Source organism: Equus quagga, unplaced genomic scaffold, assembly GCF_021613505.1.
Source record: "Equus quagga isolate Etosha38 unplaced genomic scaffold, UCLA_HA_Equagga_1.0 73442_RagTag, whole genome shotgun sequence".
NCBI classification, from domain to species: Eukaryota; Metazoa; Chordata; class Mammalia; order Perissodactyla; family Equidae; genus Equus; species Equus quagga.
The window spans coordinates 9601971-9621190 of NW_025802777.1; the positions used below are offsets into that span (position 1 = coordinate 9601971).

Sequence of the window (19220 nt, forward strand, 5' to 3'; positions counted from 1 at the left end):
TGTTTTTCATTCCTCCTTTTGTTAATATGGTGTCTCACATTGACTGATTTGTGGATTTTGAACCATTCCTCTGTCCCTGGTATGAATCTCACTTGATCATGGCATATGATCTTTTTAATGTATTGCTGTATTCGGTTTGCCAATATTTTGTTGAGGATTTTTGCGTCTATGTTCATCAGCAATATTGGCCTGTAATTTTCCTTCTTTATGTTATACTTGTCTGGTTTTGGGATCAGGGTGATGTTGGCCTCGTAGAATGTGTTAGGAATATTTCTGTCTTCCTCAATTTTTGGAATAGTTTGAGAAGAATAAGTAATAAATTGTCTGAATGTTTGGTGGAATTCTCCAGAGAAGCCATCTGGTCCTGGACTTTTACTTTTGGGGAGGTTTTTGGCTACTGTTTCAATGTCTTTACTTGTGATTGTCTTATTCAGATTCTCTGTTTCTTCTTGGTTCAGTTTTGGAAGGTTGTAAGAGTCTAAGAATTTATCCATTTCTTCTAGATTGTCAAGTTTGTTCATGTATAGTTTTTCATAATATTCTCTTATAATCTTTTGTATTTGTGTAGTATCCATTGTAATTGCTCCTCTTTCATTTCTAATTTTATTTATTTGAGCCTTCTCTTTTTTCTTGGTGAGTCTGGCTAAGGGTTTGTCAGTTTTGTTTATCCTCTCAAAGAATCAGCTCCTTGTTTCATTGATTCTTTTTACAGTCTTTTTTGTTTCAATTTCATTTATTTCTGCTCTTATTTTTATTATTCCCCTCCTGCTGACTTTGGGCTTTGTTTGTTCTTCTTTTTCTAATTCTGTTAGGTGTAGTTTAAGATTGTTTATTTGAGCTTTTTCTTGTTTGTTAATGTGAGCCTGTATTGCTATAAATTTCCCTCTTAGGACTGCTTTTGCTGCATCCGTAAGAGTTTGTATGGTGTGTTTTCATTCTCATTTGTCTCCAAATATTTTTTGATTTCTCCCTTTATTTCTTTGATGACCCATTGGTTGTTCAGTAGCTTGTTTAGTCTCCACATTTTCATTCCTTTTCAAGCTTTTTTCTTATAGTTGATTTCTAGTTTCATGGCATTATGGTCAGAAAAGATAGTAGATATGATTTCAATCTTCTTAAATTTATTGAGGTTTGTCTTGTTTCCCAATATATGGTCTGTCCTTGAGAATGTTCCATGTGCACTTGAGAAGAATGTATATTCTGCTGTTTTTGGATGGAGTGCTCTATATATGTCTGTTAAGTTCATCTGGTCTATTTTTTTATATTTTATAGTATTTTGTTTTAATTCCACTATCTCCTTGTTGATGTTTTACCTGGATGATCTATCCATTGGTGTCAGTGGGGTTTTGGGGTCCCCTACTATTACTGTGTTGTCATTGATATCTCCTTTTAGGTTTGTTAATAGTTGCTTTATGTACTTTGGTGCTCTGTGTTGGGTGCATACATTTTATAAGTGCTATGTCTTCTTGGTGGAGAGTCCCTTTTATCGTTACATCCTGCCCCTCTATGTCTCCCCTTACCAGTTTTATCTTGAAGTCTACTTTGTCTGATATGAGTATCCTTGTATGCACTTAATTTGTCTATGAAATTCTTTAGCAGCTTTTCTACTTTAAGTCTATTCAGCTTAGTTTACATAGAGACGTTATATTTTACAAATTTGTGTTCAGTCAGTTATACAATATGTAACCAAATTACCTAATTAAAACTATAGCATGTTTAAATGGTTTTGGAGATGTGACAGCTGACTCTTGGTAAGCATAGAGCTCATTTGTGGAGGCAGAAGTGCTTGGGCATATTAAAAAGGAATGTTGGCAGAGAGAATGAAACACGTCAGGTAATCAGGGAGCTGGTTAGTGGAGGTTAGTTCAGAGAGCTTCAGTTGAACATAATTATTGTGGATGACAGAAAGAGATCATCCATTCCCAGATAATAAATTTTTCGTCTTGCACTGAGAGCAGAACTTCAGAATCTTACACAGATTTGATTAGCTTCACCTTATATGCTGTAAAGAATAAGTCAACAAGGGATTCTTATTTTTATATTTTAACATGCAAAACTCAAAGTAAAAATATTTTATGTTTCATTTATGATCTGTAGAAAAAGAGGGATGTTAAAGAGCAGGCGTCATGCTCAGCCAGAGTATTAGTGTTATTTTAATGACTTGGACTCCTTCTCAAGTTTTTTACAGGTTGGTGGATAATGATTGACGCAGCCGTGGTGTATCCTAAGCCAGAACAGTTGAACCATGCCTTTCACACATGTGGTGTATTTTCCACATTGGCTTTCTTCATGTAAGTATGAAGGTAATTCTCAATTCAAGATTATTTTTGTAAAAACATGTTTTCCTTTAAGTTTAATGCTATTTAGAATAACTTTTTAATTTAGTATATGGATTCCTCTTTAAAGATTGGCACTTGAGCTAACTACTACCAATCTTCTTCTTCTTTTTTTTTTTTTCAGCTTTTTCTCCCCAGATCTCCCCAGTACGTAGTTGTATATTTTAGTTGTGGGTCCTTCTAGTTGTGGCATGTGGGATGCCACCTCAGCATGGCCTTGTGAGTGGTGCCAGGTCTGTGCCCAGGATTCGAACCGGCAAAACTCTGGGCTGCTGAAGTGGAGTGCACGAGCTTAACCACTTGGCCACAGGGCTGGCCCCTGGATTCTTCTTTAACATTATAAATATATATATTTCCATTTTACTAAGATTTTTATCAAGAATGAGTGTTGAATTTAGTCGTATATCTTTTTAGCATCTATAAAAATTATGATTTTTCTCCTTATATTTGTTAAACTAGTTGATCACTATATTTTATCAGTCTCAAGATTATTTTTGATATTTTAATATATCTGAATATGAGGGTGCTGCTTATAGTCAATGGTATTTTAAAATTACAATTGATAATATCTTTTCTTTCTTGGCAGTGTAAAAAATAACGGTACATCTTAAAAATCAGTGGCATCTTAGATTTAATGGGATATATTACATTTCTAGCTTTTTTTATTAGTGAATCATCCTTGAGTATTGTACACTCAGCTTTCACTGTGGAGTATTATTGTTCTTAATGTGTTGCTTGACTGCCAGTATTTGGAGGGCAGGCAGGATTGGCCTCAAATGAGATTGATCTGTGGCTTTTCTTTTTTATTAAATCATTTTCAGATTTATCTGTTATCTCACTTCATAAAAGAGTTTGGAAGCTTTTTATGGATGTCTTTTAATAATTTTTAAAAATAAGTTAAACAGTAAGATTATATAATTTCCTTATACTGTCAGGAGTTTTAAAAAAGATTCGATTGTAAAAGATGGAACTACTGATATCCATTCAGGATGCTAAGAAAAGGCAATTCCTGCTACAAATGCACTGTGCTCTAACAAAAATGGAAAGAGAAGCAAAATAAAGTGGGTCTGTTTATTGTATGTAGAGCACATGTTCTCTGAGTTTGAGAAATGGATCAGAGAAAATCACTTGACTTTTAGTACAAAGAGAAACTTTTTAGCTCTTGATTGTGATGAGAACCTTAAAATGGGATAACTCACACTGAGTCATTCATGCATGAATGTAAGAGGCAAAGGAATCAGAAAATTGGCCCGTCTTTCATAATCTCTGGAGACAAGGGATAGTAATCTTAAAATTGTGTGTTCTCTTGGTGTACTTTAGGACAGTAAGACTAATGTAACATTTCTATCCACTAGGATATTTGTTAAGTTAAAAGATATGTTCAGTTATTCATATACTGACCTTAGCTAGGAAATGTTTTCCTTCTCAATGATATGTAAGTATCTGTGAATATTTTAGCAGCATGAAAGCTTATTAGATAATTTTGTATTGTTCTAGGATAAATGCTGTGTCCAACGCTCAGGTGAGAGGTGACAGCTATGAAAGCGGCTGTCTAGGAAGAACAGGTAAAGGCACTTTGAGTTGTGAATGTATATGCTGGCTAAAGGGATTTATCAGCAGAAAAAGCAAAGTGTCTAGCGAGTCTTTATTTAGGACTGATAGTGATTATCTAGAAATTTTTTTTAACTTAAAAAAAGTTATAGTGTTATGTAAATTCTTAAGACAGTTAAAGTTACTACCAGAAGTTACTATTTTTGTCATGTTATACTGCCCATAGTATATAGATACAACGTTACTGTTCAGAATCAATGGATCTTGGACTCCAGATTACTCGTCTAGTGCTGATGATGGATTTATTCTCATCCTAAATGTTGACCAATAATAATACTTAGGAGATGGCTGACCATGATTACTAACAGCAAAGTGTGGACAATTAGGAAGTCAAACCTAGGACTACAGTGTTTTTCACATTCTGTTCTGGTCACCTGAGTAACTGCCCGCAGACTGCAACAAAATTGTTCAGAAGAAACACGCTGCCTGTCTACGTATAAAGTCTTTGTTTGGAGTTTGAATTCTTTTGAATTGTCTTCCAGTGGTATTTTTCTTTTAGTCAGGTTATAACACATTCTTTTAGAATCCAGGGGGTTGTTTTCAGTGGAATTTCCATGCTCTATGTAAAAAGCACAGGCCTAGAAATCCTGTTTCTAACGTTTAAGGACTGGGGAGGGCGATTTGTGGTTTTGGTCAGACATTTGGAGTAGGTGGGAGAGGAATTTTGAAGGATGATTAAGAATAATAGCAAATACTTGTAGAATACTTAGTGTGTACCAAAGACTGTTCTGAATGCTTTACACATATTAACTCATTTAATTGTCACAATAGTCCTGTGAGGTAAGTGGTCTTATTGTCCTCAGGTTTACATGAGGGAACTAAGGCACGGAGAGCTTAATTAACTTGTCCAAAGTCACAAAGCAAGTAAGTGGTAGAGCCAGGATTTGAATACCGACAGTCTGGCCCCAGAGCCAGTGCTTTTAGCCACCAGGCTATGCTTGTTTCTAGTCGAGAACTGTTTGGTCTCTTTGTCTGGTTAGTGCTGTGTATGTGTGTGTGTGTATATGTGTATATATATTTATTTTTGTCAGTTTGATGGAGTTTAATTTATATAAAATATAAAATAAAGTCACCAATTTAGAATGTACAGTTTGATGAGTTTTAATGAATGCAGACAGTTGTGTAACTACCACTGCCGTCATGATATAGAACATTTCCATTACTCCAGAAAGTTCCCTCATCCCCATTTGCAGCTAATCGCCTTCCCCACACCTCCTGGCCACCACTGATCTGCTTTCTATTACTGTAGTTTTGCCTTTTCTAGACTTTCATGTGAATGGAATTATAAAGTAAGTATCATTACATTTTAAACCAAATAAAGGAGCTGTGATGAGCTTAGCTTTTTAAAAAAATTAAAAATTTTTTTTGGTGGTAAGAACACTTAGCATGAGCTCTAGAGACCCTCTGGACAAATTTTTCAGTGCACAATATAGTATTGCTAATGTGGTGGACAGCAGATCTCCAGAACTTGCTCATCTTGTGTAACTGAAACTTTATACCCATTGAACACCAACTTCCTGTTTCTTCCTCCCCTAGCCCCTGGCAGCCACCATTCTACTCTCTCTTGCTATGAGTTTGACTATTTCAGATACCTCATATAAGGGGAATTGTGCCTGAAAAAAGAAGGAAATCTTGCTATATGCAACAACACAGATGAGCCCGGAGGAGATTCTGCTAAGTGAAATAAACCAGTTACAGGAGGACAAATTTGCTTTCTTTTCTACCTGATGCTTTAAATGTTGATACAGATTTTATGACTTCTCTCCCATTGGGATCCTTGAATTGGGGAGGAGGGGGTATAGTGACAAATGACAGATGAACCTAAGTTAAAAGTGCCCTGTGTGTGTGTGAACATGCATGTCTTGTGCCCCTGCCTCAGCAGGTAATGTCAGGAATGAGGGAGAGTACAGAATAATACAGCATGTATTAGCAGGTAAAATGTTGGACATAGGAAACACAGTAAGTTTATTTGGTCGTTTTTCTTTAAAGAATATTCCACAGACATTGCTGTGGGTTATATTAGTATTAGCTATTTTCTATAGGAAATTTCATTGTAACTTACCCAAAGTTTTTTAGCTTAAATGTAAAACTTGTATTTGCCTTGGGTCTGTCTGGTTCCAAAGCCCGTAGTTTTTACCCTCACCAATTGGCTATTACATTTTATTCCATGATTTTTCCCTACCCATTAAAATTCACAATACAGTTTATATTTATAAGTGGTGCATATGTGTAAATTCTGTCTAGTGCTTCAGAAATTAAGGGCAAACTGTCTTATGGGACAGTGGTCCCATAAGCTTAGTACCATATAGTGTAGGTGTATAGATGGCTATACCATCTAGGTTTGTGTAAGCGCACTCTGCGATGCTTGCACAACAAAAAAATCGCCTGACAACTGATTTCTCAGAATGTATCCCCATCCTTAAGCAACGCCTGACTGTAATAAATATACTACAAATGAAACTGCTGAATGATAAAGCTACAAAAAGGAATGGGAGCTAGGTAGAACAAAGATCATGTACTTAGAATCTAGGACAAGATGGATGCTCTTGATTGTTCATTAACTTTGACACTGAGCCTCCTTGTAGTCAAAGCAAAAAAGAGAAAATGTTATAGTTTTTTATTTTTTGCTATACAAAAGCATACTGATTTTTCAAGGGAAATTTTTTCTTGTGTATTTGAAAATTTGTGTGTGGTCATATATAAAGGACATGAGGGAAAATAATTCCAAGCGTTTTTGACGTTTTACTCACTTTAGATAAAAGCCGTGATTGAATATAGTTTGGAGAATATCTTTCTCCAAGGAACTAATCATTACTTTATATTTATGGAGTTCTGCTTAGTATTATAATAAAACTCAGATAATCTAGAGACCTATTTCTGTCAAATATCAGCTGTTCTAACCATGCTGAGCTTTGATCAGTGCTTCCTTTGTATCTGGAGTCTAAAACATATGAATTTCTGTTCACTTAGTAGCAGATTATCTGCAATCGAGGCAACTTTGCTTTCTCTTGTGGTAGTTGGTTTGGGTTCTATTTTCACCTCAGCGGAGCTTTATTTCCCGTCCACAGGGTGATGGGCTGTCAGTATACCTGTGATCAGGGTCTGGCACAGAGGTTAACCTGCTTTCCTACAAATGTGTCGAATCTACTCAAATGTCCAGACAATTGCTTTAGTGAGATTCTGTTGTATAGATTCTAGAAGTTCATACAGTAGAGAGGTGAAGAGATGCTTCTGACCTTGAACTTTTCAGGGGTGTGTGGCGCAGTTTGACTGCCTCAGCCATAGAAAGAGACTGAATATACTTTTGAAGAATGGCTCCTGTTTGCACCATATTAAATAACGGCATGATTTTAACATTGATGAAAAGGGGACACATTGGTCCTTATTCATTTGTAGTCTCTCCTTCCTGTGTGGTGATGGTTATCTGAAATACACTTGCTACTTTTAATAGAGCAATTACTTTGAAAATATATATAACAGGGTAGTTTTTCAGTTAGGATTTAATTAGTTTCATAAAAAAATTACTTATGAAGCTTGCCTGGTTTAGTTTACTCAGCTATTAGTGTCTCTAGCCAGTGGAAATGTAACTTTCTCTTTTTCCCTTTCTGGGTATGGCTTAACCCCTTTTAGGTTTTTGGGGGTTTTTTAAAAATCCTCATTCAGTTAATTGTTAGAGCAGGTGTATATAAATATGTTACTGTCTTCAATATGCATAACATATATTAGGTTAACAGTGTTTCTCATGTTATGTATTCCTAAGATGTAGAGCTGTGGAAATGAGCAAAATCATAAATCCTCTTGTTCATACAGGTGCTCGAGTTTGGCTCTTCATTGGTTTCATGTTGATGTTTGGGTCACTTATTGCTTCCATGTGGATTCTTTTTGGTGCATATGTTACCCAAAGTAAGTATTTATTCCTCCTTTATTTCATAGGAGAGATTCAGATATGTCTTCTATATTTGACTTAGTCTCAACTCCATCTGGAGTAAAATTTAGTTTAATTATTCAGTTAACTTGAAGGTCTGACTGTGTGAAGGTACGTGAGCTGTTTAATAAAACTTCTCAGTGGGGCCGTATCACTACCTGCCGTTGAGTGCAGTGGGACAGCCTGGTTAGGAAATCCAAGCCGCTGGCAAGACCGTAACTCTCAGCCATCTCTAGAGTTTCTGATCTCCTTCCTTCCCCTGGACAGCTAGGCTCCATATGCGAGGCTGTTTACTGAGGGTTGTAGTGGTAAGAGCGAGAAACCTGTCCAGGTTTGCAGTCACTTATACACAATTCTAAAATCCACAAAGTGCTGAAAGTGAAGTTTTTCATAACTAGTTTGGCAGCAAAGCCTGACCTAAATTGATATGAGGCTCATTATGGTCTTTATTCCATGTAATAAGTATTCAGGTCTTTTCTTGCAGGAATATCGTTGTATTTGCTGGTCCAAACTCAGCTAGGGGTGCTTTGTAACATTTATGCCCCATGTTACCATTCTTAAATCTGAAAAATTCTGAATTCCAGAACATACTTTACCCCAAGGATATCAGATAAGGGGTTGTGGACCCCAGGATCTTTCTTTCCAGTGATACCGCCTTCTCTCTAACCCCAACCTGTCATTTTTCAGTTATAGGTACAGGAGGAGTTTTCTTTTTGAGGAAGATTAGCCCTGAGCTAACATCTGCTGCCAATCCTCCTCTTTTTGCTGAGGAAGACTGGCCCTGAGCTAACATCCATGCCCATCTTCCTCTACTTTCTATGTGGGACGCCTGCCACAGCATGGCTTGCCAAGCAGTGCCATGTCTGCCCCCAGGATCCAAACCGGCGAACCCTGGGCTGCCGAAGCGGAATGTGCAAACAAACCGCTGCGCCGCGGGGCTGACCCCAAGAGGAGTTTTTTAAGGGCAGGACTGAAGATGTGTGTGTAGCCTTCATGTGGAAACTTGCTGCAGTGCAGTGCGCTCATAGTGCGCCATCCTGAGTTTTCTGGCTGTTCAGGCGCCACAGCTTTCATTCAGGGAGGGGTTGAAAAGTGCGACCCAGGCCCAGCACGTACCTCTGGAAGCATCAGAGGAACCTTTTCACTGGCTCTCTCCCTTCACTCCAAAGACAGAGTCAGTTTCAGATAACACAGCTTAGTTATCTTCCGGCCTCTCTATCTCTGGAATCTCTGTCTCTCTGCTAAACTGTCGCATCTCCTTGTCTGACCCACAGCTGACTTTTTAATACTCTTGATAGGATCCCTTAATTCCTGTAGTTACTGCTCACCAAATATATCCAAAATGTGTTATTTTAGCTAATTAAAAATACTAATGGAGCACACAGTTATAGTATGAAACTCATTTGAAGGAAAGTGCTTTTTTATAAAACACTTTATTGAGATATAATTTGCATATCATGTAATTCGTGCATTTTAAGTGTATGTACAGTTCAGTGTTTTTAGTATATTCACAGAGTTGTGCTACCATCACCACAATACAGTTTTAGAACATTTTTACCACCCCAGAAAGAAACCCCTTACCCATTAGCAGTCACTCCCCATTACCCTTCTCCACAGGCCCTAGGCAACTGCTAATCTACTGCTGTCTCTAGATTTGCCCATTTCATATAGATGGAATCCTATAGTGAAGTGCGTTTGAAGCTCATTTGATCCCTGACTCTGAGAAGCGTGGGCTGGGTTGGAAAGTCTGCATAGTTACTTGAAGCAACACATGAAACTTTCCAGTTACTATTATGAAAAGAGGAATAAATTATTCCCGAAAGGCGTGTAGGGAAGTATTAAGTTTGGAAAGGTTGTACACTCATTTGTATCTTAATCTTTAAAGAACTAGTACATATTGAGATATTTCTCAATTATGGATCTCCACATTTCTACAGCATTTTTTTTGTTTGTAAACTGAATATGCTTTTACTTCAGACAGCATTTTTAGCACATATTTCAAATGTTTTACTGTACAGATTTTCTTGAGCTGTTAATAATCGTAATAGCAGCTAACATTTATGTAGCAGTTTATGGGCCGGGTACTGTTGTAAGCACTATACACAGTCACACATTGCTCACACTCTGTGGGGTGGGTGCTGTTATAATGCCCATTTTACTGATGAGGAAACTGAGGCATAATGAGGTTAAGTAATTTGCTCATGCTCATACATTTAGTCAGTGGTAGAGTCAGGATTCAAATCCAAGTGTCTGGCTCAACTTGGAGCTCTTAACCATGCTGCTATATTATTTTCTATGATGTTCTATGATATCAAAAGCTAAAAATTGAACATTTCTTCATCTTATCCAGTATTTTAAATCAACATTTACAGTTTTATAAAAGTTAAATAACCACGAAAATTTAAGTCGTTTCCAATTTTTTCTTTTCCTATGAAGATAGTGACCATTTCCTTCAGGAGCAATTCAGTGAAAGAACATTGAATTATAATGACCTTTTTTTTAAACTTATTTATTTATTTATTTTTTGCTGAGGAAGATTTGCTCTGAGCTAACGTCTGTTGCCAGTCTTCCTCTATTTTGGATGTAAGCTGCCACCACAGCACGGCCACGGACGAGTAGTGTAGGTCTGTGCCTGGGAACCGAACCTGGGCTCCCAAAGCAGAGTGCACCAAACTTATCCACTAGACCAGCAGGGCTGGCTCAATGATCCTTTTTATATCTGTTGTGTTTTTACAGTAAAACTCCTGAATCCATGAAAGGAAATGAATGAACAGACTATTAAATCATCAAGAATTTAATCGTATCTTCCTAACGTTTTGTATTTCTGTATTGGCCGTAGGAAGTGAAGAGCTGAGCTGCTGCTTCCTCAGCAGTTTTGATGCAAATAGAACTATAGCGATTACTTTAGACAGAAAGGAAACCTGATAAGTTCACTGTTGTTGATCCAGAGTGGGAGCAATGCTTTGTTTTGGCAGAATGAGATTGGCGTTTTCTTATTTGTTTCATTACAGATTTCTTAGAGTTAATGAATAATAGCAGTATTTTGTAATATACAGAGCATGTCATTATGAATGGCGCTAGTACTTTGTTACTGCTGTTTGCTTTTTGTAATCTTCTAATCTGTTTTACTTTTTATGTGCAGACACTGATGTTTATCCAGGACTAGCTGTGTTTTTTCAAAATGCACTTATATTTTTTAGGTAAGTTGCCTAATTTCTTAACCACACCTGTAACATTTACAGAAATGTCATCTTTATTATAAGAACAGCATATGCAGTGGAACGTGTAAATCCTTTGGATTAGTTACCATTTATAGAACTTCTTTTAAAAGGTGAAAATTTGTCTGTTGCATAAGTGCATACATAAGCCATTTAATTAGGAGTCCTCTATGTGCCAAGACCTCAGCTGGATGCTTTAAGTATGTTACCTTTTGAATTCTCATTTAATTATCTTAAGTACATAAGCCAGGTGGTGGTCCCATTTTCATAGATGAGGAAATAGGCTGGAGCTTATTTAAGGACACCCAGCTAGGAAATGCAGAGCTGGGATTTGGACCCACACTGCTGCTTCCATAGCCTGTGTTTTGTTAAAAAATTGTATCAGGTACTTTTATTAAAAAAAGAGAAAATAAATAAGAATTAATACATTGTATGAATGTCATATACAAAACTTGGTTGGGGAATTGGAGTTTTTGATTAAGTTTTTAAGATTAAGCATAAAAATAAAACAATATTAAAAGTATTTTTTAGGGGCAGTCTTCTAAAAAGCCCTCAAAATGAAACCTGTATCCTGTGATTTTCAGAATGAATGTCTTTTAATGTAAAGATAGGTAATTTAGGCATCGATTTATAAAATTATATCCCCCCAACCCTACAAAATCATGCAGATCTAAGTCTTGAAGAACACTGGCTTTAAGCAGTTTGCTTATGATATACTATGGTGTAGTTTTCTTCTTACTTCTCCTTGGAGTTGATGAGTTTCTAGGATCTGTGGCTTTATAGTTTTCATCACATTTGGAATCTTTTCAGCCATTATTTCTTCAATATTTTTTCTGTCCACCCTGCCCTCCTGGGATTCCCCTCACATGTATATTGGGCTGTTAAAGTCGGCCCGCAGCTCACTAACGCCTGGCTTTTTCTTCATGTTTGTTCGCGCTCTGTTTCGGCAGGGATAGTTTCTGTTGTATCTGTACGTCTTCTGATCTGCTGCAGTGCCTAGTTTACTGTTACTCCCGTCCATCTCAAACATCATACTGTGCATCTCTGTTAGCATGATTAGGGTCTTTTTTTATATTTTCCATGTCTCTCCTTAACATGCTCATGCTTTCCTCTACCTTCTTGAACATGTGAAGTGTGTTTATAACTATTTCAGTGTCCCTGTCTAAGTGTGTTAATTCTGAGTCTATTCCTAGTGATTGTTTCTATTTTCTCTTCATTTTGGGTGTCTTTCCCCCTCTTTGCTTCTTTGCATGCAGCTGGTTGGGGGCTGGATTTCTGATACTCCTTAACGTTTTTGAGCTTTGTTCTGGATGCAGTTAGGTCCCTTGGAACAGTTTGATCCTCTCAAATCTTGCTTTTAAGTTTTGTTGGCAGGACCAGAGCAGCTTTCGTCTATGACTGATTTATCCCCTTACTGAGACAATACTCTTCTGAGTATTCTTCCTGGTGCTCCTTGTATTCTGAGGTTTTCCACTCTGCTTGGGAGATTGTGCAGTCTTCCCAGGCCTGTGGGAGCTCTGGAAAGTGTTCTTTCCAGTGGTTCTTTCCCTTTTCTTGAGTAGTTTCCTCAGACGATCAGTACTTGGTGGAAGACTCAAGGGGAACCCCCTGCAGATCTCCTGAGCTCCCTCTCTCTTTAGCTCTCTCTACTCTGCCTTGCAAATTCTAGCCACTTTGGACTCCTTGAACTCTTGGCTCCATTTTCTCAACTTGGGGAGGCTGCTGTGCTCCACCTGGGTTCCCTCTTGTTGCACTGTGGCCTGGACACTCATGGTTTTGAAAGATGTTTGACAGCTTGTGCTATGTTGTTATTGTACTTCTAGGCCGCAACCTTCTGAGGATACAGTAACTTTTCATGAAGAGATCTTAGGCACTGTTTAGAGAGCAAATCTAAATTCAAATTCAGCCCTTTGCAGTGGTAGGTGAGTTTGCATAAATGACAGGTGGATGAAGAGAAACCTTGTATGTATAAAGGCCTGTGCTCATGTGGGCAGTGACTACTGCATCAGCACTGTACTCTGCCCAGGGGCTGGCAAGTTGTCTAGCCAGCTGTGTGCTTCCTGTGTGCTGGGCCTGTTCTGAGCACCCAAATGCAGCTCCTGCTTCTTTGGCCGCTCTTCCTCTGTTCCTTGTGCCAGCTGATCCTCCAGCCCTGGCCATGAACTTTCAGTTTCTGAAGGCTGTGTTCTAGGCCTCTTCTCTACTCGTTCTTTCTCTCTCTAGGTGAGCTCCTTTATGCTCAGGACTTCGCTTACTGCCCGTCTGCCAATGAGTCCCTGATGTCTGTCTCCAAGTCTAAACTGTGTATCCAGATTCCTCTTTATCACCTCTTAGGTAGCTGACATTTGAAATCTAACACATCCAACATGCCACAACTCAACTCATGGTCCCAGGGTGTTCTTTCTCTGCTCCTGTCTCTTTCCCCCATACTTTGCTGAGATAATTCCCACTCTTCTTTTAGATCTCAGTTCAGTCATCACTTCCTCAAGAAGACCTTCTTGACCTCTCTAACTAGGTCAGATCTTTATATTTTACTCTCTTGGTACCACGTGCCTTGCCTTTATAGCATTTTTTTGCAGCTGGAATTTTTCTCCCTCGTTAGAGAGTGAGCACAGTTGTCTTGTTTTGACTCACGATCACATTTCTAGCACTTAGCCAGGTGCCTGTTGCCTGGCCAGTACTCAGTGTACAGTAATTATTTGTTAAATGGGTGAAGAATTGCAGCGTGATCTGTTGTAGGGTGCTTCTGTTATTGTAGCTCAGATATGTAGGATCCTAGAGTTATAAAGTGGCCCTAGTGCCTGCTACTATGAGAAATGCCCCTTTTCTTACAAGTTTCCTATCTAGTAACCTTCCAGGCTTTAAGAAAGGATATTTAATTATGCTCAGCCATCAGGTCAACAAAGTGCTTTATAAAACAAGCAAATTCAGACCAGCACCACCCTACTCTTTAATTTTAGAAATTGATACAAAGGGATCAGTGAATTACCTGCCAAAGGGTATTTAGAAAATGAATTCTTTGTTTCTTGTTCCATGTGTTTTTTCCTTATGATTTATTTTAATATCTTTCTAGCACTCTGATCTACAAATTTGGAAGAACTGAAGAGCTATGGACCTGAGATCACTTCTTAAATCACATTTTCCTTTTGTTATATTCTATTTGTAGATAAGTTTTTATCTCTCAGTATAATTTACACATTGCCAAATGGAATAGATTGTACTTTAAGTGTTTCATTTCTTTACACTTTTATGCTCTGAGTTTTGAAATAGTTTTATGAAATTTCTGTCCTTTTTTTCATTGACTCGATTGTTGATATGTACATATTATAAGATTATATACACGGGGTGACGACTATCCGTTTTTCATTCCTGAAGACTTAAAGCTGGGCCTGTTCGCTGAGCCAGGGTTGCATCATCATGTCATTTTAGGGTTAACTATTTTGTCTCAGTATCTCTGATTTCTGAAAACGTGCAAAAAATACAGCTCCATGTATCTGAAATAAGCACTGAGCCATTAAAAAGGGTATTTCAGCAAGTTGTAATTTATTTTGGCTTAAAAATGAGATTTTTTTTAAAGGAAAAATGTTTGTTCTTATGTATTATAAAGAAGTGGACTTTTATATGAAGATTTTTTACATGGCTGAAGGACTAGTTTGAAAGCCTCTTTTAAAAACAGTTCCTCTAATATGACTTTATTTGAGAGGGGATAATACATGATCAGATAAACTCAGTTTTGTATGGTTAATGTAAAAAGAGTGTAAGGCTGCTCAGCAACATGCTTCTTGTAAAGCAGCTGAAATGACCTATCTACCAGGGTTCTCTTTTGACAGCTTACTGTTGTCTGACATTACAAAATTCCATGTCAAGCAAGTTTGAGACAACTGCAGTTTAAAAGCATGAAACATATAACAAAAAAGTGGAATAATTAGTTTCAAGATGAAGCACTTCTTCCCACAGGGAGTTGTTATGACCTAGTGAAAAATTAGGCATTCCAGCCACTTAGTTACTGACTGCAAGTCTCTTTTCGCTCTAGCTCTCAAGCTTTGGGTGAACTCTTCCTGCAAAATATGCCTTTAACCTGAAAGTTCATACTCCAGTCAGAAGCTTTTTTGCTGAGTTTGAAACACTGTATTTGCACTGTGTGTTCCTAGGAGAAACGTCAGAGGGAGATGTGGGTCTTTATTGCTACTTTGCTTTCCTTTGTTATGCAGGCTCGTGTTGTACTTTTTCCTCCAGAGCGATTTGATGAAGCCTCTTGTTCTAAGACAGAATACTATCAGTGGTATTATATGCAGCTTCTAACTGGAGCCTTATTTTGCTTAACTTCTCTCCTCTCTGAGAGAATTTGCCGCGCACAGAGTATGAAGCAGTTGTGGAATGCTGTGCCTTTGTCTAGACACCATCTTGTGTAATTACTTCTTTCTGTGTCTTCGTCGTTTCCCTCAAAATGTCAGTAAACTTTGTCTCGCCTCCAACAAATTGTAAGACTGATTACTTGTTTCCACTCTCTTGTAACCTGTTGCAGTAAATGTTACTTCTCAACCATTCTAATATTATTAAATCTGTTGGAGAAAATGAGCCATAAAAATTGGTTTGCTGTTCATTTTTTAATTATTCAAGGGAACCTGGTCAAAGAAGCAGTTTATCTTTATAAAAGAAGGAGAAATATATTATACTCAGATTTGTAAAATGCTAGTATGAAGGCTACTGAAAGGCATCCCGGGAGACCGACCGAAAATAGTGACTTTTTTCTATTCTTGACTCTGCCATGAATTTGATTTTTAATTGTTAGCAAATCCACTTAATTTCTCTCTGCTTCCTTATTGTAGAAAAAGGAGACAATGTCAGTATCTACTCTTAGAGATAATGTCAGTTAGAAAAGATAGAGTCCTTCATAATAATTTAAAAATATGTGTAATTCCCTTAATATAAGGATCTCCCTGTTACACAGGTTCAATGGCTGTTGAATCCGAGTCTTTTGATGTTGTTTGTTAGACCAATATTACCAGAGCATTTTGTTTTATTAATTCTACTCTTTCTAAGATCCTCATTGTGTTCCTTGTGTTGTTACCACTGAAGAAAAAATACAGAGGCTAAATTTTTCCACCATATACATTTTTGACATGTAGCAACATAACGAAGTAGCAAAATTGAAGACTGCAAGAATTGATGCTATCAAACCACGTAGCGCTGGCTGCTTGAGCAAGAAGCCCACGAGTGTGACTGTGATTCGTTGAACTCAGCTTCCCTACATTTTTCCATCATGGGAGGATTTTCAATCATAATGTCAACTCAGGAGCATTTTTTTTTCATTGCTCCATATTAGATTTCATTACTTCATATCAAATAATCTCTGCCTATCTTAGACGTTTATGCCAGTTTTGCCTATACTCTCCTGTCATCGCACTCTGATTTTGATTCTGTTTAAAATTTATCAAAGAATAGGGCTGCTTTTTAGACATTTTAATTTCAAGTTACAACCTGTTAAATCCTAAGGGAGAAACATGGGATGCTAATTTTATTCTGCTCTGAACAATTAGTCACGTTTTGTTGTTAACAGCCTGTGCTGGTGTTTCAGAGCAGTCTCTTCACTGTATCATCTGTTCAGACAGGAGAGATTGAAGCAGAAGCTGCTTGATAGAGAAGTTGAGTTACTTTGTCGATTGTTTTTCTTATTTCTTTGATTGAAAACAAAAGAATAACCTGAAGTGATGGATGGGTTCAGTGCTTTTCTGAAGAATTACTGAGGAAAATCAGGATATGCTTATTTAATCTTAGAGTAGTTCTTTACCTTGAGGAAATTGTAACACAGTTTTTGCTTTTACAACCCACCCCCATCTTCCTAAAAATATTCGGTATCATATTTCCATTTTATTAAAAACAAGCTAATTTATATTTCCAGCTTGGTTCTTTGATATGTGAAGACAGTGTTTACTTTTCTTATCCTCCCTTCCCCTCAATTTCATTATGACCAAGCCCGAAATGTTTTCTCCACCTCTTTTCCCTTGCCCACTTTCTAAGTGTAATCAGTTCTCGTGGTTCACAATAGGTAGTTTCTATAAAGTCTCTCCAACACTGAATTAGCAAAAACTGAATCAGTTTCTCCTGTGGGAAAGACAGGGTTAGGCCACATTTTCCTCAACCATCAATACATAACCTTGCTTCGGTGTTTCTGTTTAAAAACATCATGTATAATATGGTTGTAAAACAGCACTGTAGCTGGTGCCTGAAGAGAGCTTCTGTGTAACGCCTGTTCTCTGTCAGGCCCATCACAGCCTTCCAGCGCTTAGGAACACTGGACAGCACTTCAGCTCTGCAATTGGGGCCATTTTACACAGCGAAATCACCGGCAAAACTCAAAAATGTGAAAAACATGGCACTAAATAGACCATGTAAAGGACACTTTTTTCAGTATGAAAACTGAATCAAGAAGGTGAAATGTCGCTTTGTCCCAGCTCTGATGGGATGGTGCCGGTCAGGTGACTCAAATTCTTAGCCACTCCACACATTTCCACAAACAACTGGAAAGTACCCTGAGTGTTGATTTGGGAGTTAGAGATAAATATTATTTTTTTTTCCTGCAAAGTTTATTATTTTTTTTTTAAAGATTGGCACCTGAGCTAACATCTGTTGCCAATCTTCTTTTTTTTCCCTTCTTCTTCTCCCCAAAGCCCCCCAGTACATAGTTGTACATTCTAGTCGTAGGTCCCTCTGGTTGTGCTATGTGGGATGCCGTCTTAGCATGGCTTGATGAGCAGTGCTGGGTCCACACCCAGGATCCAAACCAGGGAAACCCTGGACCACTGAAGCAGAGCTCGAACTTAACCCCTTAGCCACCGGGCTGGCCCTCAGATAAATATTTTAGCAAGTAGGTAAACTTTCAAATAATGAAGATCGACTGTAGCTAAAGAGCTACTACTGACCTTATTTTCCTTCCATCATTTCTTTCCTCATTCAGTACTCTACTGCCAGCTAAGACTTACCGTTTTAGGGCCCTGTTTCATAATGTCATTTTTCTGTTCAACACTGATAGCTAACATTTATTCAGACCTTTCTTTGTCCCTGTATTGTCTCATTTCATTCTCACAGTTTGGAGGTAGGAACTTTTATCTGGAGCGGTTAAGTAATTTGCTGACCGAAGGGATCAGGGCACAGGCCCTTTCTCCTTGAGTGTAAAGCCCTTTTCTTCTCTCCAGCATTTCCCAGGCTGCTGCAGAACACTGGTATTCCTGTAGGAAAAAGTGCGCCGTGGCCAGAGAAGCTTGCGAAACCCTGGGCTGAACTAGATTAAAACACTTTTTTTCTGTAAAGTGTTTCCTTAGAGCATTTTGTAAATTGTGCCTTGGATGGTTTTAAGAGGGCAGTGTCAATTGCATGATATTTTCCATAGCCGAGATTTGGAAATTGATCTCCTAGAACACTGAGAAATAAAATTTGGGGAAACTGCTGTTATGGTGGCTTGAGAAGACTGGAAAGCAGGAAATTAATACAAGGAGAGTTGTGAATGCTGCTGGCCTTGGGAAAAGCCAATGGCCAGCTTGACGTGGAGAATAAAAATGGTGAGGATGAGATAGGAGGAAGAGTATTTCCAGTTGCATTGTTAGTAGGGATTTCTGGTTTTGGAGTTGGGATTCTTGGGGGACTATGCATTTTTGTGTAGGTGGCTTTACTTTTCCCTAATCCTGGCACTGCCACTTGTTAGCTCTGTGCCCCGAGGCTGTTTGCCTGTCTGTAAGTGTTGTTTGAGAATTAACATATGGAAATACCTTAGTACAGTGCCTGGAAACAGTGAGTGAGCAATAAATGCGGGCCCTTCTGATCTTTCCTGGATGGGATGTTTTCTTCCTCATTCGATGGCTTTTTTAGCCTTTTGTCACAAGGTGGCGTGCCACCTTAAAAATAAGAGAGACTGGGGGCTGGCCCCGTGGCCGAGTGGTTAAGTTCGCGCGCTCTGCTGCAGGCGGCCCAGTGTCTCGTTGGTTCGAATCCTGGGCGCAGACATGGCACTGCTCATCAGACCACGCTGAGGCAGCGTCCCACATGCCACAGCTAGAAGAACCCACAACGAAGAATACACAACTATGTACCGGGGGCTTTGGGGAGAAAAAGGAAAAAATAAAATCTTAAAAA

At 38.2% G+C, this 19220-nt stretch overlaps 1 protein-coding gene across 3 annotated transcripts in view; it reads left to right on the forward strand.

Moving 5' to 3' along the window:
• Nucleotides 1–15668, forward strand: part of LOC124234341 (transmembrane protein 50B) — a 49709-nt gene extending 34041 nt beyond the window's left edge. For all 3 annotated transcript variants that reach the window (XM_046651675.1, XM_046651678.1, XM_046651677.1), the window contains exons 3-7: nt 2179–2291; nt 3834–3901; nt 7758–7850; nt 11015–11072; nt 14164–15668. In XM_046651675.1, the coding sequence (XP_046507631.1) occupies nt 2179–2291; nt 3834–3901; nt 7758–7850; nt 11015–11072; nt 14164–14209 (378 nt within the window). In that variant the 3' untranslated portion in view covers nt 14210–15668. The remainder of the gene's footprint in view (nt 1–2178; nt 2292–3833; nt 3902–7757; nt 7851–11014; nt 11073–14163) is intronic.
• The last annotated feature ends 3552 nt before the right edge of the window (nt 15669–19220 follow it).